The sequence below is a fragment of the Acomys russatus genome, chromosome 15 (genome assembly GCF_903995435.1).
Source record: "Acomys russatus chromosome 15, mAcoRus1.1, whole genome shotgun sequence".
NCBI classification, from domain to species: Eukaryota; Metazoa; Chordata; class Mammalia; order Rodentia; family Muridae; genus Acomys; species Acomys russatus.
Window position 1 is genome coordinate 55,292,050 of NC_067151.1, and position 26,187 is coordinate 55,318,236.

Sequence of the window (26,187 nt, forward strand, 5' to 3'; positions counted from 1 at the left end):
ACCCTTTAGTTTACCTTGTTGAGCAGAATTTTTCACATACAAATGAAAAGGACAAAGCCTGTGAAAGTCAAAGTCTGAGAATCAGCTCCCCACCTAGGCTTATATACTTTCTCAGTAAATAAACACTATGAAAAGAGGAAATGTTTGATGCCATACAACAGCATGTCTTATGGAAAGAGTTAATCTGCATTAACACATACAGAGCTCAAAGACTTCATGCTGGGAGTCACTAACAAATAAATACAAATATGATGAGATAAATATTAGCTATTCAGGGATGGCTATGCTTCCTAATTGTATATATTTAAATAGTGTTATTTATTACCTGCTGCAATTGCTTGTTCTGCAATTATTTTTTCAAGGTCTTCTTTTTCTGTAGATCTCCTGGGAATAATTAAGTATCTTAAATTATGAACTGATAAATAAATGCTAAAAATTAAGATCCTGTACAACATATAGATAATGGTATGAGATAATTATTTTTCCAGAAGCAAATCTTGACTCAACTATATACGAAAGAATCAATAACCTGAACAACTCAGAAGAACTGAGAACAACTGAGGAAACCCAGTGTATACATAGCATGGAATGTATCATAATTCTTCCCGAAGCATATTTGCGTTTGCGGTTCACTAGTCACTGTGAAAATCTGCACCAGCACGCAGTCAGGAGTGGATAATGGTCAAGCAGAGAACAGCAGGATGCGGGTAAATGGCAGAGGAACTGCCCTGAATGTGGAGGACCCGGCTTCCACCCCCAGCACAGAATGAAGAAAATGTACATTTAAAATAATAATTAGTATTTATAAGGATTATTAGGAGGGTGAAATAATTTCAACTGAGCAGCCTTTTACTCTTAATTGTAGAAAAATTTAAAATTATAATTATTTATCTTATACGCCAGATGATTCCTATAAACGTTATGGTTTTCCTTTGTACTTATTCTCCTTTTTTGCTATGTTTTATTATTATTATTATTTTAGATAGAGGCTAAAGTCTGTGTCTTTTGTTTTTTCTGTAGTTCTTAATTGAACATTTACATTTTAGACATATTTTTTTTTTGTGCTTAAGAACCACATTTTCTTCATGATTCCTGACGCTCAGCGATATAGAATGTCAGTGTCTTCATAATATCAACCACGCAACTTTGTCATTTGTGTCCAGCCGGCTTGCTTTTTGAAAGCCTCTCATTATAGTGACTGATTATGGGCAAATTTGCCAAACTCTTCCAGCACTTTAAGAGTATAAAAGGCTCTATTTAATTGCAACGTTCAACTTGTCATTAGCTGAGCCAAGTTTAAATGAAGGTATGCTTCTGCTGTTTCAAAATAGCATTTTAACAAAACAGGTTATAATTTAAAGAGTTTTAGAGGAAAATATTTGTGAGAAGGAAAGTTGGCTAGAGCACCACTTTGTTGCATAGAAATATGACGCTTGTAAGTATGTAAAGTACTAGGTGGAAATATTTTTTTTCTAAATGGACTAAGGCTCATGATATAATGTTATATTCAATTTGAATGGGGAGAGCTGCAAACCCTTTCTTAGATAATTCACTACACTAACAAACATTTGTTATTCCTTCATTATTTTAACTTAAGCAGATTTTTTTTCTTAAAGAAAGAGAGCAGGCCTCCTCCTCACACTAATACTGCCATTTTCTGACATTCACGCTGTCAGAGGAGAGCAGAGTGAAGCTTTGTCATTCCAAACAGCATACAGGGAAGAATGAACTAAATATACCTTACTTTAGCAAACACAGCAGAAAGACTTGTGAGCAGCCAGCAAACTTAATATTCTCTCTCTCTCTCTCTCTCTCTCTCTCTCTCTCTCTCTCTCTCTCTCTCTCTCTCTCTCTCTCTCTCTCTCTCACACACACACACACACACACACACATTAGTTATGAGTTCATGGGGGGGCAGCTGCAGCAATTCTCTGAGCAGCAAGAGAGATCACAGTGACTGTATTAGATAAGGGCTCTGGACCTTCCTTCTTTCAAGGACAGTTCGCTGCTTAATCAGCAATCAGCTGCACGAAACAGGGTTGAGATGTGCTCATCTGCTGGCAGACCGAGGAGAACACAAGCAGTGTTTGTGAGGCACCAAGAAACAAGTGAGAAAAGAGCAGCACACAGAGGATGACCAAGACTCAAGAGAAAGGAGACAGAGCCACTCCACGCGTCAGCGGGCAGGAAGGAAAATCCTACTGCACCAACTGGGTCAGCATCATGGAGCTGTGTCAGCCTGCCAGCACCTCTTTTCGTTAAGAAATGATTTCCAAATGAAAAGATTGCTGGGGTGGGTTACCCTTCTGAGGGCTCTTTTACAGGATGCACCACAGAAACCAGAATTCCATCCAGCAGCGGGCATGTTTCAGAGAACAAAGGCCTGAGAATAAATCTCTAGCTCGCTCACTGACTGCCAAGGCCTTGAGCCAACAGCCCCCAGTAGCACCACAGAGATTGACTTGAAGCTATCTTATCTGCCTGCCTGGGAACTAAGGACAGAGGCAGAGGCGCCTGGGATGCTTGTCAGCTCAGTCCACCAAACAGCTTCTGTCAGACGCAGATTCACACTCTCCTGGGCCGTTCATGACCCTTTCTTGGCTCAGCTGCGCTGCCTGTATGAAGTCTGACAGCAGTAACTCTGGAAACTTCAGCCCAGAAAATCCACAGGGCAGACTACTGTGCTTGTGAGGAGGAGAAACACGTGAAGGTGTTTGTAGACTGTGCTCACCGCGGTGCCGGTTAGAAAAACTACAATGATCTGCTCTGCGAAGGCAAGCTTAGTGTTTATTATTTACAAGTAAGTCCCGAGAACAGGGATAGTCAATTTATCCACCAGCAGCACGTGGCCAGCATTATTATAAAGACTATCTATACTAACCAGATCTAAAAATAAAATAAGAAAGAATGCAGTTCTGTCTTGCATCTCTTCTGAAATCTTTAAAAGCAAGTGCGTTTAATTTCAAATTTGTGATTGCTAACATACATTTTCAGTTTGAGTGTATATAATAAAAATCCCCTAAGCGTCAATATATTCAGTAAGGATTAGTTTTTAAACAGTGTTCATGGGGTGAGGGGGTCATACAACTAAAGTGATACGGCTTACCTGTTTTCTTTTATTTTATGCTTCGCCAATGTTCTCTGGAGTGCAAGGTTCAGTCGCTCGAACTAGAAATCAAAGAGACATTTGTAACATTTCCTTAAAATGCCTTATAAAGGGTGGGAGCTTGACGGTGAGTGTCACGGATTTTCTAGGTTGGGACCTGGGACTTTGTTCACTCGTGTATTTCAGTACCAGGAAGAAGACTATTTTTGTGTTTGGTTGCACGGGGGTCGCTGGCCATAAGTCTCTGAGAGAGTCAGGATGAGTCTGAACTCAAACAGAAGATGTCAGGTCTTCTGCAATGCCGGCCTCCACATCATCACCTCCGTCTGGCCGGGCAGTCTCTCTGGACACACTGCCAATATTTCCACTGCCGAGCTCAAGCCAGACACACTCTATCCAGCCCCAGACTCTATCGCCTCCACCGCTCACCCAAGGACGGCAGCGCCCTTCCCACACGCTCTATTCACATTTCAGATACCCCAGGCTCTCTCTGCCCTTCTTTCTGCCATTGCCCTTTTAGGCCCTAAAGCTAACCTGCCACAAGGATTGTTTATTTCAAGATTCTTGGGCTTATCTTTATTAACTTGCATTTTTTTTTAGCCAACAAGCCTTATCCCATATTAGCACGTTCACTCTATTATTCATTTCTGGGCAGTTTATGAGTTTTCCTCTTCTGTGAGACATGCATATGCAACTCTCCTTCCACTTGGTATGTTTTTTTTTTTTTTTATACTGTATACAGATCTCTTTTAATGTGCCTTTGTTTCTACTTGATAAACAAGAAAGGACATTAATGAAATATTCAGTTTTGCATCTGATATGAAAACCGTACATCTATGCATGGATACATGGTCACTGATTCTTATTTTCACTTTACACAGAGGAAAGTCAGGAACTTTCTGGACATGATCCAAGTTGGGAAATTCTTTTTTGCCTTAATCTATTTATATCTCTCATAGAGTTTCCACTAGTCACAGAAGGCAGTGATTTTTTTTTTTTTTAAGTACGGAGAGCTTCTTCTGAAAAGGACTTTGAATTCTAAATATACAAATCAAGCTCAGACAAGTACATATAAAATGTATTCAAAGAAAATACAATTGCTAAAAAGAAATGAAAAGAAAAATTTAAATTTATAGTGCCGAGCAGTTTTTTTTTTTTTTTTTTTTTTTTTTTTTTTGATGGCGTAGGAATGAAGAAGGGGACACAGATGTGACAGGATGAAGAAAAGCTGGTAGATGAGTCCAGAAGGTAGACTTGTGAGCAGGCCCTGTGGACTCTGTGATAGCAGAAAGCCTGAAAGGTAACAGCTCAGTGACAGTCACAGGGGAGCGCTTCCCAGTCAGTCAACTTTCACAACAAGGGAGGGAAAGGTCCAATGCAACTTGTGAGAGCAGAACGGAGCATCTCAGACAGATGCCTGGGAAACTTGTTTTCTCAGGAGCCTTCCACTCAGCAGTGACTCCCTGCCACTAGCTACAGGACACCGCTGTGGTCCAAGCCCAAGAAACCACAGGCCTCTGAGTGCTATCTTCTGCAAAACACATCCATGTGAGAAATGGGCTGTGGGGGAAAATGAGGGGTCCTATTCTGCCCCTCCTCTGTGTATGAGGCCTTGGTTTTTTTTCAGTGTTGCTACCCAAGTTTTTGTCTTACTGTCATTTTTATCTAGTGGAATAGAAGCCAAGAAATGCTAAGGAAAAAAATCTGTTTTGCTCATCTCCATCAGCTCCTGGTCAGAAGTGTTGATGGACTATGAAGAAAGAAAAATCTAACCAGTCCAGGCATCACAGGGTTATTTGTCCTTTTTCCTGTGTGGTGCTGTGGGAGATGGCTTTCTCTTGCTCCTCAGTTACACCCTCAGGTGCACTCTTTTGCCCTTAAAAACAAGCAAGCAAGCAAACAGACAATCCTTTCTTATGTTTCTATTCCTTCCGATGGTCTCCAGCTGTGCCTTCCCTGGGTCCTTGCTCCCAGCATGCACTGGCACATCAAGTTGTGGAGGAGTGAAAATGATGTGTTTTTTTTTCCCCCAGCATTGCTGGACCAGACATTTTTTTTCTGGGCTTCCCAATCAAATCAGACTTATTTTCTTCTAAATGAAGCTACATACTTCTTAGGGAAGCATTGACTAGATTATTGTAGTGGACTCTTGTTGGACTCTAACTTTGTCTTATAACAGTCTTGTAGTGGGTGGCTTCTTCTAGGGCAGACAAGACCAGACACGACCACCAGCCATCACTCAGGAGAGGTTGCTATGGTGATCCACAGAATGGCCTTGGCCCCATAGCTATAGCAATGGAATAAAACAAGTGATCACCAAGTCTATTGCTATGATGTAGAGGTTGTTAACAGTTCCTAGCAGAAGAAACTGGGGGAGGGATAGGAAGTCTTTCTCCCAGGAGTTCAGCTATTGTTTTCTACTGCCCCACAGATGTGTTTGATCTTGTAAGATGCAGGACTGCACAAGAGGTAGAAGGTTCATTTAAGATGAGACTCCAATTTTTTTCCCCTAGCGATGTGAAGTCATCCCTCACGTTGTGTTTAGGACGATGTAGCAGTTTTTGTACCTACCCGTGGTCTTGTAAGTAACCTTAGTATGTCCATCAATTCATGAAACTGTATTTGGATATGATACTTACATGTATTTTCTCTGTTATTATACCCTATCTGGGGGTGATCAGAGCTTCTTCTCACATCCCTAGGAAGAGTCAGGAGACTGCCTTTGCGGTTATGAAAAGGTGTATGCTCGAATGAAACACACAGGTTTTCTAAGCAAAGTGCTTCCTGGCAAAAGATGGGGGAATGGAGTTTCTTCCTTCAAACTGTATTCTGATTTCTAAATCTAGACACTGAGGTGAGTCTAGACTGTAAAGTGATAGGCCAGACTCAGATAAAGTAGAGCTTATCACAAACAGTCAACTCCAAGGTCCATGGTGTAAATTCAAACAGCTTGGGACTTCTCTCTCTCTCTCTCTCTCTCTCTCTCTCTCTCTCTCTCTCTCTCTCTCTCTCTCTCTCTCTATGTTGATTTTATTTTTAGTTTAGTGTAACATTTTAGGACTAAATCCATGATGTTTTTAAAAGTCATCTCATAATTCAGTATATATACAGGCTAATAGTCTTCTGGGTATTTTTTCTTCAGGACTTCTTTATATATATGAGAAATCTCTATTCTGAGATTTGAAGACATTATCTATAATCTTTGTGTATTTTAATGTTGTGGCTCACGACAGAAGGTATGCTTTAGAAGTAATCACTTGTTTTTATTTTTCTTAACAATTATCCTTTGGTGTGATAGAGAATATGTAGAAATTCCTATTCAAGCACACACCGGAGTCATGAATACATCACATGGACAGTTGAGGAATAAACACTATTAGGAGAAACATTACTGTAAATGCTCTAAAATTTGGTGTATAGAATTTTGCTGTTATAGTTTATGGATAAGCCATGATTTCAGTTGACTGTTGCAGTTAGTGTAATAAATGTGTATGTGTGTTTTAAGCGGCATTAGTCTGTGTACACGTTCACCTGTGTGTACAGGTGGACTCCAGTAATCAAACACAGGTATTCTTCCTTGAGCTTTGTTTTGTTTTCATATTTAGACAAGATGCCCCACCAAAGTTCTCCAATTAAACATGTCTGGCCAGCCAGCGAGCTCCAGTGGTCCACCAGTCTCTTCCTCTCTAGTGCTGGGGTTACAAACTATGTCCATGCCTAGATTTTTACATGAGTTCTGAGCATTAAACGTGGGGGTCTCATGATTACGCACCAAACACTTTGCCCACTGAGCTATCTCCCTAGAAGCCTCTTCATTTTTAATGCTTCTCTAAGTCAATCCTATTTTAATTTATAAGGATAAATTATAATGCAATGCATTATCAATGAGATACAGAATTCTTCATTAGAAGTTTTCTTTCACAATGAGCAAATGGCACAACTTTATGTGCCTTAGCTGTTGCTTTTCAAGTAGAAATGGTAGGTTTCATTAGGTGATGCAGAAAGCCCCTTTAAACTCAGCCAGTTCCTAATATAAACCTGTTCCAGCTAATGGATTTTCATTATTGCCATCCCTCATGAAAACATAATTGGAGAGTTAAATCTGATTATCTAAAATAAGGACTATGATGTCAAATTGAATTTTGAATATCTTTCATAAGGTTATAGAAGTAACTGAAAGTAAAATGCAAGCGTCAGAAACTCAAATGCCAACTCAAAACAAACAAACAAACAAAAAACGTGAAAAGCAGATTTATCTATAAAAATATTGAACAGATATTTGGACAGGTGATGAAGTAGTATAGATTACTCCACATTTCAAACATATTCAACATTGGGGCACTTACTGCCATAAAGCAAATGACCCTAGCTGTGAAAGAATGCCAGTACATAGTGGCAGATGCCCAAAGCGTCCTCCTCTCTGCTGCACTGCACTGTGCTCAGAGCTCGATCATCATTCTCATGGGTCCAGAAACCAACAACACAGCTCATTCTAAATATGACTGTTTGCTATTGCTCCCTGGTTTTTCGCCATTCCGAGAAAAAGAAGGACAGCTTGTAGTAGTCTGCTTGTTTCTTCCATGTTGCGAGAAGGCACATTATGTGGCTTCTTCTCCAGGAAATGGGGAGAGAAAAAGAAACACATGGCATAGAAAAGATTTCAGGGATGTCTCAAACTTCTGGCTGGCCAACCACTCAAGGTACCTCCACTCTCAAAGTCAATTAACAGAGACTGACAATCTGGCTGCTTCTTTAAACAACACAATACAAGGTCTTAGGAGAATGTGACAGAAGTACATCTCCAGTCATCAACCCTAGAGAAATGACAAGGAATTCAGAATAATAATCTCGAGGCAGTTTAATAATCTGTAAGAGAATGTAGACAATCAAAGAGAAGAGAATTGTCCTCAGTAAAGCAGATATCAACAAAAGGAGATTATTAAGCAAAATCCCGGATATCATCTATTTGCCACCCTATAATCTCACTCTGTCCTTGGTCAAATCCACACACTGCAATACAGTGGCCTCTGTGGGAAGGTCTGTGTCTCCTAGTCTCAACAAAGCTGCGTAACTAATGACTAGATTAGGGAAATGATTCAATATTTTCATTTCAAAAGTCATTAAGGTGCAACACGCAATAAACACCATCTTTGAAATCAGTGTCATCAACTTTCTAGTAACACCACTTTACCTTTCTTTGGAGCTTCACTTCCTGTCTCCTGTTCCTCAGGCATCCCCACCCCCCTACCCCACTTCCACCCTGCCCTGGGCCCTCACTCCCCACCCCTGCCTTTGTTGTTAAAGCAGTATTCTCCTACTGAACTGTTTGATTCAGGTTGAAAAAGCCCACTTCCCTAGCACTTCCGGGACGAGGGTGGAAGATAATTTTATTCATTCATTTCATGAGCAGTAACACTCAGAGGTAGGTGTGACACGACTCCATTTCACAGATAAAGGAAGCTGAGGTTAAGGATCAAGTGAAGACAGGAAGTTCTCAGTCTACTGATCTTTTGAAAGAAATTCCAGATATGAAACTTTGTTTTTTGTTTTGTTTTGTTTTGTTTTTGAGACAGGTTTTCTCTGTGTAGCCTTGGCTGTCCTGGACTTTCTTTGTAGATCAGGCTGGCCTCAAATTCACAGAGAACTGCCTGCCTGTTTCTCAGAGTGCTGGGGTTACAGGCATGTGCCACCATGCACAGCTAAGATATAAAAATTTTTAGATATTACACACAATTTAGAATATTGTTATTTTAAAAAGACAGTTTTCATATGTTTCAAGGAAATTCTGTTTCCCATGCCCTTAAAAGTGAGAAATTCATTTCTAAGTTTTTTTTTTTTTTTTTTTTTTAAACCCTTAGCTTTTCTGTTTTTGAAATACCACTATCATTGCTAAAGGGAGAGCACTCACCTCTGGGAAGATGAGCTTACAAATACTCTCTGTCAGAGTGTGCAGGTAGACTCTGTTCCGGCTTGTCTTTCTTTGAGGAAGATTGCCTTGTGCATTCTTCTCAGGAATTTCCTGGCAGATTGGCAGAGTGGCCTGGAGTTCCTCGGAGCCTCCTGCCACCTCCTCAGTCGGCTCTTGAGGAACCTGACCAGGGGCCAGTAAGGAGAAAGGACACTCCCCTGTGATCTTGAGATCTTTGAACTTCCGGCAGAACATGGCGTTCCTGGAGCTCAGCGGTAGTTTCCTTCTGACTAGCTGGTGTTGATGTGCACTGATGAAGGTTTGCTCCTACTGAATCAAGGACACGGGTGACCCAGCATCTATGGGCAGCAGAAAGTCAGAACAGAAAGGAGAGAGGGGTCACTTTACACACAACAGAAAGCTAGGCGCACTAAGGAAACAATCATACAAGGGGAAGTTGCTAGCAGAGTATCAATTAAAGATAAGTACACTGGGAAGGAACTGAATGTACCACTTAGGATGCTGCAAAGGAAAAGTACTTGCCTTGAGTATGTTTAAAAAAAAATTAAATAAAAATCTCATTTTCTCTCAACGTCCTTAGCACAAGCTATTGATTTCTACTTTTGTACCCATTTGTTTCTGTTTAAGGGTGAAACGCCACAATCTTCAGTAATGCTAGAACTAGTATATTTGATGTGTGTCCTGTCTGCATATCAGAATAGTACATGCCAACGTTTTCCTTAAATAATTCACTATATGTATCGTTCTACATATACAGGAAACTATCTGGGTGAGGTGAGAATGAGATTTGGCTTCAGCTAGACTTTGATTAGCCGGCGCTGGGCCAAAACTTCTGGAGTCTGACCCCAAAGAAATTACTTCTTGCATATTTAAATACGGTAAAACTCTGGGAAAATGTTTCCATGTGACAATTATCAGGACAAAGCTGTAGGCAAGGCCACATCTGAGAGAGTCCTGTACAAAGTACATCTCTCTAGTGAAGCCCCTGTGATCTTTCTCCCAAAAAACAAGTTCTAATGACTGGGAAGCAACACTCAGGACTTGAGGGGATCCAGTGAGGATCAGCTTTCAAAACAGCAAAGGTATTAACACAACCATTCCTTGGTCCTCCAGATGCAAAACAGGTGTCAATTTCTTCCGTTGAAGAAAAAAAAAAAAAAAAAAAAAAAAAAAAGCCTGTGCTTAGCAATTTGGCTTTTTCTATTACTATCTGTACACACATAATCTAATATCTTGTATGGTATTTGCAGGGATCTCTGGCTAGAAATGTACAGGTCACACTTAGGTAAACCAAGGAAGCTGCCATGCCGGGGCAGGCGGGGCTCCTGTGTGTTGCCTTCAGCGTGTTTTTGCTTCTTTGCTGGTGACATCACTCCAAGTCCTCACACAAGCCCAAGCCACTTGCTGCTAGGTATTTGTCACCAAGGTTCTAGCTTGAATTCATCTTCTAAACAAGGCCGACCGGATGCACAAACCGTGTCTTGCGCTTGAAACGTCAAAAACCACAAATTAAAAAATGGAAATAAAAACTTGTACATCTCTTAATTCCCTCTTACATGCCTAGCACAGCACTGGGAACCTCAGCATTTCTTCTGGATGTAGAGTCTTCTGGATATAGACACCACTACCCACAGAGGACCAGACACTCACAGGTAATTTCCCCTCATTTAAATTGCTAGAAACATTTCACTTGAAAGCCCATCTGCCTCTCAAACTGGCATGTTCTCTACTACCGTGAGCTCATTCCAATGGGCCGAGTTCATAAAGTAAGATTAGCTCATCTCGGAAATAGACTTTATATATTACATTAGACATCAGAAATGATTGAAACGCCCTTGCTTCTTGGCTGGTAGTGTCTCCATCTCCATCATGCATGGTTCAGGTTTTTTTTTTCTCAATATAATGAATATCTATGTAGCTTCAGAAAGACCTAACCATGAAAGGCTTTCACTAGCTTTTTTTTTTCATCAATACTTATTACTGTTACTTACTAATTTCTATTCATGTTCAAGGCTGATATATACATATATATATATATATATATATATATATATATATAATTTTTTCTACAAAGGTTATATATCCTTTCAGCTTTGTAGTCTATAGTCTCAACTGCCACTATTCACTTCTACTTTTACACCACAAAGACAATCATAGACCATATACGAATAGACATGGATTATATTCCAACAAATCGTTTTTAAAGCAGGCTGGAAACCGTGAATCTTTTCCCCAGGCTGTGGCTTGCAGACCCTTGGATCTAAACAGCTGAGTGAATCATTTGAATCCATATGTAAAGACAGAGTTGCCTTTTCATCTTCTCTACCACTCCTCTCACTAAAACTTTAGGTAAGTGGATCCAGCGTGGGTATGAATGGTTGCAAGGAATAATCTAGGCACCATATTTGCTGGGCAAGCATCCTACCCCTGAGCCACATCCCAGCACATGGACCAGTGCAGGTGGTGGACTAATGCAATGCTTGGGAAGAATCAAGTGCATCACATGTTCTGGCTGAGCAGTCTGCTCCTGAGCAGCATCCCAGCGCATGGATAGGTTCTGTACAACTTGAAAGTAACTAGAAGAGAGCATAATTTAAAATACACATGTATTTCTAAAAGGTAGTGACAACACCCTTTTACGCTTTTACTCAAAGTAAGTGTCTGAGTTACGGTGCCACAGTTTCAGTTCTCTCTCAGCCTAAGCACAATGACTATGAAACAGCACTCAGAAGGGAAAGGAAGGCAGTGATAAAGATGATGTGTTGAATCTGCCAGCAAAATAGTGCTGCTTGCAGGAACTTCTTCTAATTCATATTACAGTTTTAGCATTTGGCCTTGGAGATTTGGCTGAATAGTTTATGATAAATCCTTCTATTACTGGATTTGAACCCTGGCCCCTCCAAGCCTAACACTTCCCCTCCTGCTTAGCCCGCCTACACTTTACATATAACCTGTCAACTGCCCATGAAATCCTCCTTTCTCTTGAATTGCACAATGCTCTCATTTCCAGAAAATGTGCTTGGCATGATTTTTATTCGCTTAAAAAAAAAAAAAAAAAAAAAGCAAAGGGAAATAAGTTGCACTTATTGAAGACTGGCTGACTGTTTAGTCTCATTAAATCACACATGTATAAACAAAGTAATTAGCGTTCTTCATCTGTGACCAATGGAATTACACCAGGAAACAGATGTCCGAGGACCAGTACACTTGAAGCCTCTGCTTGTCTTGGGTTTGCCAGGAACACAGGAGACATTCTTCCACTAAACTAGAGATTATTTTTATGTGTAATGTCAGCACTCACTTCAGAAACAGTGTGGTCACTTGATGAAGTCAGTATAGAGCTGGCTGGGAAGAGAGGAATTATGGTAAAAGGGGAAAACCAATTAAAGTAATAACTTTACTGACAAGGTCCTGGCAACTGAGATTGCATGTTCTCAGAATCTTGGAGAGTTTATCACTATCCCAAAAGCTGATGATTAAGCAGACCACACATTACTAATGGTCTCATTGCTATGTGAAGATAATGACCATTTCCTGGGCTTCTGTTAATAATCAGGTATTTTATTATTCAGGCAAGGGCACTCTTCATCATAAACCATAACATTTGGGTGGACCAGGAAAACTTTGTTTGCTGCAGTCAGCAGGGTCATGCAGACCTGAGCAGAGAGCTTCTTAGCTACACCAAACACCAAGCACCTCTTGGAAAGCAGGAATTGAAAAGCAGATTTCAAACTTAGCAATAACTGTGAGAAAAGTGCATCTTGGGAACTCAGCCTCCACCTGAAGAGCAGTGTTGACTGTAGCATATATAGCCTGGATACGGCCGTGATTGAAGCAGTGTACCCCTTTGAACACTGAAGCTCAGAGTTGAGGCTTTTAAGACTACTCATAGAAGGGTGGGGGAGGTGTGTCAAAAGTGTAGATAGGTGCTTTAAGTTGATGAGGACAGGGTATGATAGATATTGATTTACATTCAGAGTTTTAGATGCACCAAGATAGGAAAGATGTTTTCTCCAAGCATACCAAATACAAATAGCCAAAACAATAAGAATGTAACATTTATGTAATTCTTGATTGTGTCATGGTTCTTCTTGCTATAGATAGTTTATTGTATCTATGTGTAATAATATAAATGTACATGTAAAAAATACTTTAAAAATCCAATATCAATATCAGGATACAGTTTGCAAACTTCAATATGAATTATAACTTTTTTTTAACTAAAAGGAAGGACAACAGTTAATGTTCAGACAGACTGAAAGACTAGAAGGGTTTCAACCTTCAAAAGTAGGAAAATAGCACAGATCTGCCTTAGACACTGGGCTGTTCTTTACTCTGCAGTAGGAAGTGCTTAGAGAATTTTCTCAGTAATCAGGAAAGCAAGACAAGTAGAAAACTTGGGAAGCGTGTTCAAGTTTCCCCCGTCGTTTTTAGGGTGATACACTGAGTGAAAGGTGATGCACTGTCCACACACTTCCTGGCAGGTTGCGGGTGTGGCTGAATTCACTTCTGCTCACCACATTTATTTCCCAATCTACCATTTTCTGGCTTTTGTTTCCAAGTCGTGACTGAAGCTCCCTTGTTAAGTCAATGACTTACAGGACAACCCTCAAAATTCTCTTGCCTCTCAACAAATTTGAATTCATTTGTTTGCTTATTCCTTTACATAATTCTGACCCAGGCCATCTTTAAAAGCACCACATTTTCTTCTGCTCTATTTATGCTGTTCTACAAATATGGCTGTCTTGCCACCTGCCAGGCAGTCTTCAAGACACAGTGGCTCAGTGACAGCCTAAGGCGCTCTTTTGCCCTCATAGAACATATGATCTCTCAGTAGCCTACATCTGGGACATCTGTTCCCAGAGCCAGTGCTCAGTGCTGTGGGAATGCAAGTCAGGACCTTGATTCACCTAGGAGGAGCATGGAGCTCAGCCATGGGAAAGATTTTCAGAAGAAAAATAGCATGCTTGAATATTAAGATGTCATGCTTAAGGGCTGAAGTAATTCTAGGCTGACTCAAGGAGAGTGTATAGGAAGAAGAACAGGGGATAGGATGAAAAGATAAATGAACACAGGCAACCATTCCACAGGCTTCTGTGACTAGGCAAAATAAGTGGAAACTCCACATCAAAGGCATCAACTCCAACAGATTCTTAAGTGTGGATAAGTGACACCATTTCTAGAAGACTTTGGATATGCATAATGGAAACTGGGTTAGGGTTATACAAGTAATAGGGCTGCGATGGGCCAAATGGGAACACTAAGGATGAAAGTGTTGACCAACTCCACAAGTGTTTTGAAGAGAAAATCCCTAAGCCTTGGCCAAAAGACACATTCCTGGGACTGTACCCTAATCCCAACCCCAGAAGGCTCTCTCTCTCCACAGACCATAGAGTAAAATCCATATAGGAAATAGTGTGCTTTCATTGACCTTGCGTATTTGAATATAATGACATTCAGAATCAAGATTTTGCTGGCACCATTACTCCCACATTTTATGTGAGTTAGGCTCTTTAATTAATCTGACAAGTCTGCTCTTTCAATTATTAAACATAAGATATAGCCCTGATCCTTGGGAGGCTGAGACAGGAGGGGCATGAGTAAATGGTAGGCTGGGTTACACACTGTAGCCTTATCACCAAAGAAAATAAAACAAAAATAGATGTTTAACACTATGGAAAACCAGTTTGTTTGTATCTAATGTTCAAATAGACATATGCATTTCTACAATGTGAGCTGTTGCAGAAGACCGATAGGTAGAAGAGAGTGGAGTGGAACTCACAAGAGGTCACCCTGAATTTTTTCTCTTACCTCTAACTGACCAGATTCGCCCATCTCATAAGTGCCTTGGATACAATTTTCCTACAGTCTTAATACTCACAAAACTACACGTTTAGAAAAAATTTCTTCCTATCAAGCTATTTTCACCTCTTTTGCTTGCAATCAATGTCTGTCATTTGTTCTTGTTGGGTGATTTGCACTGGAATTTAGTACTTGTCAGAAAAGCTCCTTCCCTGGGTCACCAGGCTGTACTCCTCATCATGGGGGTAGGGGGATGCTGGCAGGTGTGATAGCTGGGGGGGGGGGGATGCTGGCAGGTGGTGATGGCTGTGGTGGTGGTGGGGGGAGTTAGTTTTCCTCAGGGATGCTTCCCCTGAGAAGCTATTCATGCTCCAGGCACTAGTCCTGCACTAAGTGGACTCAGTGGGTTAAAAAAAGAAAGCACATAAAATTGAGGGTAACAGTAGTGGTGGGGACAGGGAATAAATGTTATAATGGGGTAAAAGAGTAGATTTTATTTTATTTTTTAATCTTAAGCATAGACAAAGTTCTCAAACAATAAAAACATCTCTGTTCTCAACAATGTATGATTAAAGTTTAGGTAAGGTTGGGTTTATTCGTTTACTTACTCTTTCCTTCTGCAACAGTGGCGTTTTATATGTTGAGGGCACAAGGAAGTAAGTGTATGCCGTTAGAGGGACTTCCTGAAGATGTTGATTCATAGTGCTAGTCATGCGCTAAAGCATCAAAATCAAGGTGTCAGCTCAGGACTTAGGTCATCGCGACAGATGTTTCTCTGCCTGTCCAAAAGCTCACCGAAACATTCTCCATCTTGGAAATAAGAATACCAATACAAATTATCATATGGTGTGAGGATAAAAGAAGCAATAGGTGTGATGTGCTTAGTGCTACACCCAGCAGTAGTGATGGCTGTACTTTGTTTAGTACAATTGTTAGTGGTGGCATGGCACTAGATGGATTTCATAACCTCACACTAAGCTTCTGCTATCTCCCCCATTAAATGGAGACATGATGTTGAAATGCAATTTAACTGAATACTCGAGGTGCCTCGTTTTCACTGGCTCCCACAGAGATATAGTTTTAGAAAAATCTTATATTCAAGTATCAAAAACAAAAGACACACTGTCGTTTCCAGTACGTATCTGGAAAACATCTTGTATCAGTGTGTGGTTGTTAACTTCTGAGCAGCCCATATGACGAGTGGCTTGGGTCCATTCCATATGACCATGATATGGCACCCCCTCAGGTTTCCCTAGTGGTCACACTAGCAAGCACTGCGAACTCTATTACTGAGAAATCTTTCATCTTCTCAGCAACACTCAGTCATCTTTTATACCCATAAGAACCTTGTTAACCAGTTATCAAAGCCTAGGAAAGGGACCTTTGGAATGTTTCAAGAGTTGTTGCTATGAAATTCTCAGAAAAAAAGATGCATTTGAAGATTGATGAACAGCAACAGAGTGATAGCCATGCCTCTTGGCAGGAAGCTAGGGGTGACATTAAGAGATTAGAGTTGATCCTGAAGATGAGGATAATAAAATTACCTGAGTACTGATTGATCTTATTCAGAAAGAAGAGCCTAAAGTAAGGGACAAGAGGAACTGCCATGGTTCTTTTAATGAAGCACTGGGGACTTTTTACAAGTTCTTTGACAAAAAATAACCACAAAGGGCATAGCCATTGTAAGTCCATATTTTAATGCACTATTAGAAAGAGAAATGTATCAAACATGATGAAGATCTAATTAATCATGAGGTTTGGCCACAGAGAGAACACCAAAGTGAGACTAGAGAGAGCAAGCATAAGAATGTGAGTGAGGGGGGATAGCCAGCTATGAAGATCCTTCCATGGGTCCTGGAGGCCTAGAGAGGGTGCTTTTCCTAAGGCTGCCTGGTGGCTCAGCCACTAACCGGTGGGTTCTGTAAACAACTAGAGCCTTCTTGAAGTTTCAGGCCAACAGTACAGTTCTGTCTGATTCTTATGACAGAAAATGATCTTTGGTTACTAATGCTGGGTCAGCGGAACACGTCTTCATAAGGTTCATACTAGGGCCAGGCTAGCAGCAGATACAGAAAATGTTAGCATAAATCCAATTGATTTTGAATATTTATATAGTGATTAGTTCTGAAGATATCATAACCAAAAATTACATCTGGCTTCTTAACACGTACTTAAGGTGTATATTTATTTTTTCTTTTTTCTTTTTTTTTTAAATTAATTTATTCTTGTTACATCTCAATGTTTATCCCTTGTATCCTCCCATTCCTCCCCCCCCATTTTCCCATTATTCCCCTCCCCTATGACTGTTCCTGAGGGGGATTACGTCCCCCTGTATATTCTCATAGGGTATCAAGTCTCTTCTTGGCTACTTGCTGTCCTTCCTCTGAGTGCCACCAGGTCTCCCCCTCCAGGGGACATGGTCAAATGTGAGGCACCAGAGTACGTGAGAAAGTCATATCCCACTCTCCACTCAACTGTGGAGAATATTCTGACCATTGGCTAGATCTGGGTAGGGGTTTAAAGTTTACCTCCTGTATTGTCCTTGGCTGGTGCCTTAGTTTGAGCGGGACCCCTGGGCCCTTAAGGTGTATATTTAGATACTAGTGTGGAATATGTGGGGAGAGACTGAGCCTTTTTTCCACTACATCCAAAAGCACAATGTTATTTTAAAAACGTTTCCTGCTCTCTCATTGATACAAAATAGACAACTAAAATAAATCTGTATGTTCACAGTAAACATCAATTTTTACTTTTATATCAGTATCTTTTACATAAAGTAAGTGAAATACAAGTGAGGGATAGTGGAATTTGGAACTGGAATAGGTGTTAGGGATCACTTGTGCTCTTTTGTACTTAACAGATGACAGATGTCTAGCCTTTGGTGATTGTACAAGCATCAAAGCTCATCAGAGACAAAGGTGAGGTAGGAGTTCAATTTGACCATGAGCCCAAACTTACATGGTTCACCCTGACCTCTTTCGTAACTAAAGTGTAGAAATGCTCCTTCTACAGATTCTCTAACCCTAGCCTAGGGCCTCCTACATGCTGGGCAAGGGCTCTCCCATGAACCTATGCATGCTTGGTCCCCCTTAGTTCTTTTGGGTTCTATTCATGGCACGCTTTCAGCATTAAATTCTTCGTCTTAGTTGAATCAGGGCATTGCTCATCATTACCCACATATCACATAATATTAAGATAATTTGGATGTATCATAATTTCTTAAATCTTTTTCCAGACTATTTTACATGATTTTCTCATCGTATTTTATACTTTCTAAATGGAATAGCTTTAGTCACCTTTCAATTTTTCTAATATACTTTTTCTAAATAATTCTTCACTACTCTATCTTTGTCACCTTACCAAATCCCAGATATAATTACTGCCTTTGTCACACCAGCTGTGTAGATCAGAGTAAATTTATCTCAGATAGGCAAAACAGAGCATTATTTTCTCAAAACGATAGCCAGAGAAAAGGGCATTGGATGTGAGAGTGTATCTTCCAATGAAGTGAGAACTACACCCATGAAGTCTCACCTATATGACCACCCAAGCATAAGCTGATAAAGGACAGCAGGAGACATACTGAAGTGGATAGGAGAAAACTCACGAGGCACCAATCCTCCATAAGAGAACTACAGACAACTATGAGGCAAGAAAGCCCATTGCCTTCCTTGGGGAAGAACACACCAATTAGTTATCCAATAGCAAATGGTCAAACATGAACGCATACATACAAGAAACATGGATGGAACAGGCTGTATTCATGCATTTATGAATATATATTAAGCAACATTTATTGAGGGGAAAAAGAGGCCATAAGTCGGAAAGAGAGCAAGGAGAGGTATATGGGGGAGATTTGGAGGAAGGAAAGGGAAGGGAGGAATGATGTAGTTATATTACAATCTAGACAAAGTAGGCATGGTAGCTTAAGCGATTATCAAGTTGACTCATTTCCCTCTGGTTTCCTTAGTTTTAGTTTTTGACAACTCATGCACACACGCATAAATGGCACTTGACTTGAAGAAAGCAACTTTAAATGGTCCTATACACCTTCTTTTTCTCACTTACTATATCTGTAGTTTTAAAGTTTGTTGAAAGGAAAATGCTATCACAACCTAGGTTTGTGGATTTCACTAGGGTCTGACATTGTCAAAGAAGTCAATGATGCCCGGGAAATGTCCCATATCCTCCCCCATCTCCCAGCTCCATCATCTAAGGAACAAGCAGCACGCTCCCTATGGTTCAAAACATTTTCAAAAGCTTTTTGCACAGTTTACTCTGTCCCTGAACATTCAATGAATGTAGCTAATATTGACAGATATAGTAATATCAAACTATCAGTTCTAAATAATATATAGACCAAAACACCAGCAATAAAAATTATAAAACATAACTGTCTCGGTCATCTTCTCATTTGGAAAGCTACTAACATGCACTCCCGGCATACTCAGATAATCAAGTTTACTCCTTCTCAAGTCTCTGAGGGAGTTGAAGACCAGGTAGCTTAGTTTTACAATGAAGCTTAATTGTTCAGGAGTTGAGATGGTTTTTAGGTTAGATAGGTGTTCTAAGTTGATAATGACAATATGGGACAGAGATTGATTTACGTTCAGAAATTTAGATGCACCAAGACAGGAAAGACATATTCTTCAAGGCTGTCAAATACAAATAGCTAAAACACTAAGAATGTAACATTTATATAATTCCTGTTTGTGTCATGGCTCTTCTTGTGACAGGTAATCTATTGTATATATGTACAATAATATAAATGTATATGTACAGAAATAAAATAATTTTTTAAATTATAAAACATAAGTAAAATTTAGCCAGATCAGAGCCTACACATTACATTGTCTCTCAGAAACAAGGTCGAACACATGTTGTTATAAAGTCATCTATTATTCAGTCAAAATTTAGAGACTGTGAAAATCATTATTATTATTTTTTATTCCAAAAGATGAATGTGAAAGATACTCAGGCTAACTTTGTTAATGGGCTATGATGAAGGCAGAGTGGGGGAAGCAATCATTAATGGCCAACGTGCATGGGAAATATCACTTCCAGGCAGTGCGCAATGGGAAAAGGGGAAAAGCAGCTGGAGACAGGCAGAAGCTGAGCAACAGTGGGAAGGTAACTAGGCCTAGACACAAAGACTGGCAAAGGACCATGGAAGAACTGCCCAGAGGATGCACGAATGGAGGAAGCTGTGGGAAATGCACAGGAAGGGATGGTTGCTAGAGATAGTGTGAGATTAAAATGAGCATGAGGCGGCAGCTAAGGAGCTCTGAGGACCACAATGACTCCAGGGTTCTCTCTGAAGAGATAGCTACGCAGTTATAGGAAGTGGGAACAGAGGGAGCACAGAAAGTCCAAATGGCTGCTCAACTGTGCTTTTGTTTATGTGGCTTTTGACTGTTAGCAGAATCTTTAGGGAGAGGTGTATTGGAAAATGGGAGACCTCCCTTCATGAGCAACACTTTAACCTGTGTCCCTCCCCTGAGTGGAATCCAGGGAACACAGAACTTTAATTAAGGCCTATATGTCACACAGAGAGAAAGAAAATGGCTGAATTTAGACTCTGGGACTGGCCATGCTTAAGGACTGAAGAATGATGTGATGACTAAGGCATAGCAATTAGCAAAGTATGATGGGAATGAGCATGAAGGGGAGACGAGTTAAAACAGAGAGAGCTGGACTGGAGAGATGGCTCAGTGGTTAAGAGCACTGCCTCCTCTTCCAATGGGCCCGGGTTCAATTCCCAGCACCCACATGGCAGCTCACAACTGTCTTTAACTCCAAGATCTGATACCCTCACACCAATGCACATAAAGTTAAATAAAATATTTTTTAAAAGAGATAGATGTGGAAAGAGTGGAAGGAGTCTGAGGACATCATCAGGAATTCAGATTGGAAAGAAATTTACAAAGACAAGCAAGAAAACTGAGTAGCCACAGTGAGGTGAGGTGAGGTGAAGTGAGGTGAGGAGAAATGAAATTAACTGATACAGTTGTGAGAACTTGATTGGCAAATAGCAAGTTCAAAAGAAAATATTTTGAGGAGAGGAAGTTTCTTTTATTTGTCTATAGCCCTCATAAATTGCTACGCAGTGCAAGGTTAACTGTGAGAACCTGTGTAATGTCATTGTTGCTGGTCAAGCTAAGGAAAATCCACAAGATACTCTCGTCTCTGCCTCTAGCAGCGAAAACAAACACGGAGTGTTTTCCTGCCGTTATCAGGAGCAAAGGAAGAACAACTCCCTTTCGCCACATCTTACCCAACAATCCTGTGAGGCCAGGGCTACGGAATGGTGTTAAGAAGAAACTACCAGAAAGAAGCCTGAATTTTCTGTCCATGTAAAATTAATTGGTCGTGTAGAAAATCTGAACTGACCCATGAAGCAAACATGAAATCGAGAAGAAAATATAATGGGAGTCAGGTCATTCGGCTGATACAGAGAAGGCCACCATACCTTTCATACTAAGACTAAATATTGGGGAAATGGTTACCTTAACACATTATCTGTCCCGTTAACACATACAAATATTTTACAGTAAGTCTAACCATGTGTTAGAAAGGTCATGACCTTACTACCTACAAATGTTGATAAAATAGATTATGGAAAGCATAAAGAACTGGACAGACAATTTTAAAAATAATGTTAAGAGATGAATTTTCCTTAAGGTGTTCTTTAGGTTGAGTGTTATTCTTGCCAAAATCCCAGGCAGCCCTTCAGTAGAAATTGCCAAAATGATACTAACATTGGAGCGAAGACACAGAAACGCTAAATCAATAATAGAATGAAAATAAAATCATTAGTTACTTACATATAATTGAAAACTCAAATGACTGTTGAGTGTTTGTGTGCTCGAAGCTCACCTGCTCACCGTGATTCACCTGAGTGCCCATCTCTCTCGTAATAAACTCTCTATATTTTTGTTATCTTAAAAAAAAAACGTACAATAAAGCTGGAATGTTCTAGACAGTTAGGAGTCTGCTACAGTTATGTATGCCTGCAGTTACAGCTATCCATAGAACTGGGGCAGGGAGATTGAGATCAGCCTGGAGGACACAGGGAGATGCGACTTCAGAGATAGGAGAAAATGAAAACAAAAGAAAAGAGAAAGAGAAAGGAAGGTGAGAGAGGAAAAGAGAAGGGAGAAAAGGGAAAGGAGGGATAGCAAGGAATGTGTTGGGCTTGAGTTTGAAAGTGATGATACAAAGATTCAATGTATCAGACAAATATACAGATCCAAATATACAATCCAAAACATATTAAAATTGTATCATCAATGGAAGTTTCCAGGCACTACAATAAGTAAAGCTTTCTTAATAAATTGCACTGAAACAACTAGATATTCACACAGGAAAGGGGATCTTTACTAACGCTTTATCCTAACAAAAATTAATTGTAATGTACCACCAACTTAAATGTAATTGCTAATAACATGAAACTTCTTGAAGAAATATTAAAGGAATATTTTGTGACCATGCACGAGGTAAACACTCTTGTCCTCTGAAAGACAGGGCTAAGTTAGCTAAAGGATAGACATTTGTAAGACATCAGCAACATATCTACCAGAAAGAATTGAATCTTGAATATAGAAAGCATTACAGATCAATTTAAAAAAAATTAATAATTTGTTTTAAAAATGGGCAAGGATCTGATTTATATTTCATTTAGAAGATCCATGAGTATCCAGTAAACAACAATATTGTAAGTCAGGATAATCCCCTAGAGTGACTAAAATTCATGTGTGTGTGTGTGTGTGTGTGTGTGTGTGTTTACATGCACACGCAAGTGTGTGGATATAAGTATATGCATGAAAGTGTGTGTGTGTATGTGTGTGTGGGTGGGGGGTAATGGTGCTCAAACTCAGGACCTCACAAATAGTCTACCATTAACATAACCTTTTCTCTTATTTATTTTTAATTTGAGTCTAACTAGATTATCCATGCTGGCCTTGCAGTCACTCAATAACCCAGGAAGGCCTTCAGCTGGGACGTCCTGACTCTGTGTCCTCTTCAGATGGAATTATAGGCCTATGCCACCAGGTCTAGATGAAGTTTGAAAGCATCAAAGGTTATTTTTTTTTTTTTACAGTGTGAAATAACTAAAGTACCCATAGGCTGCTGATATACAAATAATACCAGCAATAAACTTGGTGTTTCCATTAAAAAATGTTAAGCATTCCCTATGAAATGATGTTTTTATTCAAATTTTACATGTTTAAGAAAAATATGAGCATATATCAAATATAGATTCATATGTAAATGTTCACACCAGCTTATATTTGAGGTTTGGCTGAGCCGTGTCTCCAGCCCTCCAGCTTTATTTACAAGAACCAAAAATGGAAAGTACTTCTAAGATCCATCACTGCACAAACGCATAAATAAAATAATGTGTAGCCACACATAAGTGGGAATATCCCTCAGATGATGCCCACATGACCAAATGGATGCATTTCAAAGTCATCACTGTGAGTGAATGAGATCATGTACACAAAAGGACAACTGCAAAGTCATTTGTATATAAAATATGGAACCTAAAACATTATTTCTGTTCTTCTTGATTGTCTTTACATTCTTTAATCTCTTAATACGCTTTACCTAATGCTTATTAATATCCATTAATTAACATGATTTTTCTTGTACTTAACATGTAAACAAAACAGGCAGCTATACATTATTGTTTGGGGGAATTTTCTAATCATTTTGACATTCCTAACTTTAAGCTTTTCACTTAAGCCATTACCTTCATGTTTAACATTTATCTTCATTTAATGGAAATCTATTTATGTATGTCTTATGACGACGGTTGGACTTTTGACTGAGAACGAAGAGCCTGATCACGCCCTTCATCTGCTGCTTTAGTACCTCCATGTGCCACGACTGATGGCTCCATAGCACTTAAAGTCCCTCCTGAAGCCACGTGTGGTGGTGCACACCTTTAATCCCAGCACTCGGGAGGCAGAGGCAGGCTGATTGCTGTGAGTTCAAGGCCAGCCTGGTCTACAAAGCAAGTCTAGGACAGCCAAGGCGACAGAGAGAAACCCTGTCTCAAAAAACCAAAACAATTTAAAAGATTAAAAAAATAAAGTGCCTCCTGAGGCCACAATGGCATAATCAAGGGAGCTCTTTGATGCTAAGTAATGAGTCATATTGCCATGTGCAGTGTCTGAAATTTTCAATATATTTGTAGTTACTGATGGACCAGCCTGATACATGACAGAGACATGTGATGTCATTTGAGCAGGATGGTTCAGAGAACATAGCAGAGTTTAGGGTCCTGAGATTCTCATAGCCCACACTGCAAAGCGGCTCTTAGGAAAGTATCATATCTTAATTTGAGTGTCATACCCGTAATGTACGAAACTCCAATGTGTGATACTACACACTAAAAGACTCCTTTTATATATGTATCAGTGTAACATTGGTTTATTTTTCCATATAATTCCAAGAAAATGATCTTCATTTGTTCAATAATAAAAGCACCTGGCTTTTTATTTCAAATAGCCATATAACATGACTGTGGATTCTTTTTACCAAATTTATAGACACTACTTAGATATTGTGTGCTCCAAGTTTATGCATCTTTAATCTTGTGGATGACACTAGCATGGCAGTTAAGTGCCGCAATAACTCAGTGTCTCTGAATGCATTTTCATCACACATGGTGACACTTTCCACTCTGAAGCACATATCCCCATAATGTTCTAGGCTCCATAGTGCCATCCTCTCTTTAGGACCTTTATTTGACTCCATCTCTATCTATTCTTCCCTTAGGCTTTTCCATCGGTTCCTTCACTTGCAAATTCTTTCCTTACTATCTATTTGTTCATTCGATCCTGGACCCCAACAGTATTTCTCAGCCAGTTATTGTTGCATTCTCAGGAACAGAGTTTTAGAAATGTAGAACAAAACCCAGCTCCATTCCCTTAAAGCAAAGATTGCATGTGGAGGCTAAGGCCACACAAGTTCAGTTCAGTGTGAGAGAGTGTGTCATGGCAGGTTGTGAAGGTGACGAGCTTACATCAAAACGTGCATCTCTTTCTGAAGACACACACAAGCACGGCTTTGTAAAACAAGCAGGAGACAATGGAATAGAGAAATCATGTTGTGAGGGGGCCAAATACAAGACGTAGACAGAAAGAAGAATGTGGTGAAAACTCACAGCTGAGGTGAATGGCTGACTGAAGAGGAAAGAGGAGGCAAGCCTACAGTGAGAGCAGGGTGCCTGTTAGGTGACCTAAGCTTGACCTCTTGAGCAGGTGGACTTTAGTCCCATACAAAATGGTGCTAAGTGTGAGGCACACAACCAAAACTTGAGATTAGTGTTCACTGAACCAAGTGTCACTAATCGAGGAGGGTTAACACAATTATAGCTACATAAAAAATGTACTGTGTAAAGCCAGACTGGCCCCAAAGGCTAGTAATTTCCACTATGAAATAAAACACTTTCCTCTATGTGATAGAAGTGCCTAAGCTGATTTATTGTGGTTTTATTTAGATATTCAAAGTTTCAAACTGCTGGCGATGAAAAAATATCCTACCCATTCTCAATAATGAAGACAGCGCATAGGTCACAACAAAGTGAAGTCACTTTTCTGACCACCTTCCGGCTGAGTGGGCATCCTGTTGTGCAGCACACCCTAACTGGGCCTGCCTTTTTTATCTATGCGCCACATGCTGGATCTTTTTTTGTTTTGTTTTCCTTAACTTTCCTTTTATTTTAACAGCCTTTGCCCACATGCCAGGTTCTTCACGGAAGGCAGTCAGAAATTGCTATTAAGCAAGCAAAGTTGTACTGGATTAACACTTTCCTGTGGAAGGCTAGAGGCACAATAGAAAAGACCACATCCACCCAAAGGATCTTAAAGCTTAGGGCAGGACCAGGAGGGCAGAAACTTGGGTGAAGGATAGGCTGAGAATAACCCCATATACGGCCTTGCTTTTGGCCATACTGACAAGGTTTAAGTCAAAAGGAATTCACAGCCTTTTTTTTTTTTTTTTTTTTTGAGACAAGATTTCTCTGTGTAGCCTTTGCTGTCCTGGACTCGCTTTGTAGACCAGGCTGGCCTCAAACTCACAGCAATCTGCTTGCCTCTGCCTCCCAAGTGCTGGGATTAAAGGCGTGTGCCACCATGCCTGGCTTAGGAACTCACAGCCTTAGGATGAGCATGAAGAAGAGAAGATGCAGAGGCTTCAGTTAGGATGCTTTGCTTTTCACATAAGATACAAACTTGATGAGGAAACACCACCACTGTCTCCCAAACACTGCAGAATGTTTAGCATAAGGCAACTCCGCTAGAGCATGAAAATTACTCTGAAGCCATTCACCAGAAAAGGACTC

At 40.0% G+C, this 26,187-nt stretch overlaps 1 protein-coding gene across 2 annotated transcripts in view; it reads right to left on the reverse strand.

Moving 5' to 3' along the window:
* The window catches only part of Gucy1a1 (guanylate cyclase 1 soluble subunit alpha 1), a 53,001-nt gene that overhangs the window by 17,107 nt on the left and 9,707 nt on the right, over positions 1-26,187 (reverse strand). For both annotated transcript variants that reach the window (XM_051157344.1, XM_051157346.1), the window contains exons 2-4: positions 9,015-9,373; positions 3,107-3,168; positions 326-384 (exon numbers count right to left, since the gene is read on the reverse strand). In XM_051157344.1, coding sequence (XP_051013301.1) covers positions 326-384; positions 3,107-3,168; positions 9,015-9,269 — 376 coding nt within the window. In that variant the 5' untranslated portion in view covers positions 9,270-9,373. The remainder of the gene's footprint in view (positions 1-325; positions 385-3,106; positions 3,169-9,014; positions 9,374-26,187) is intronic.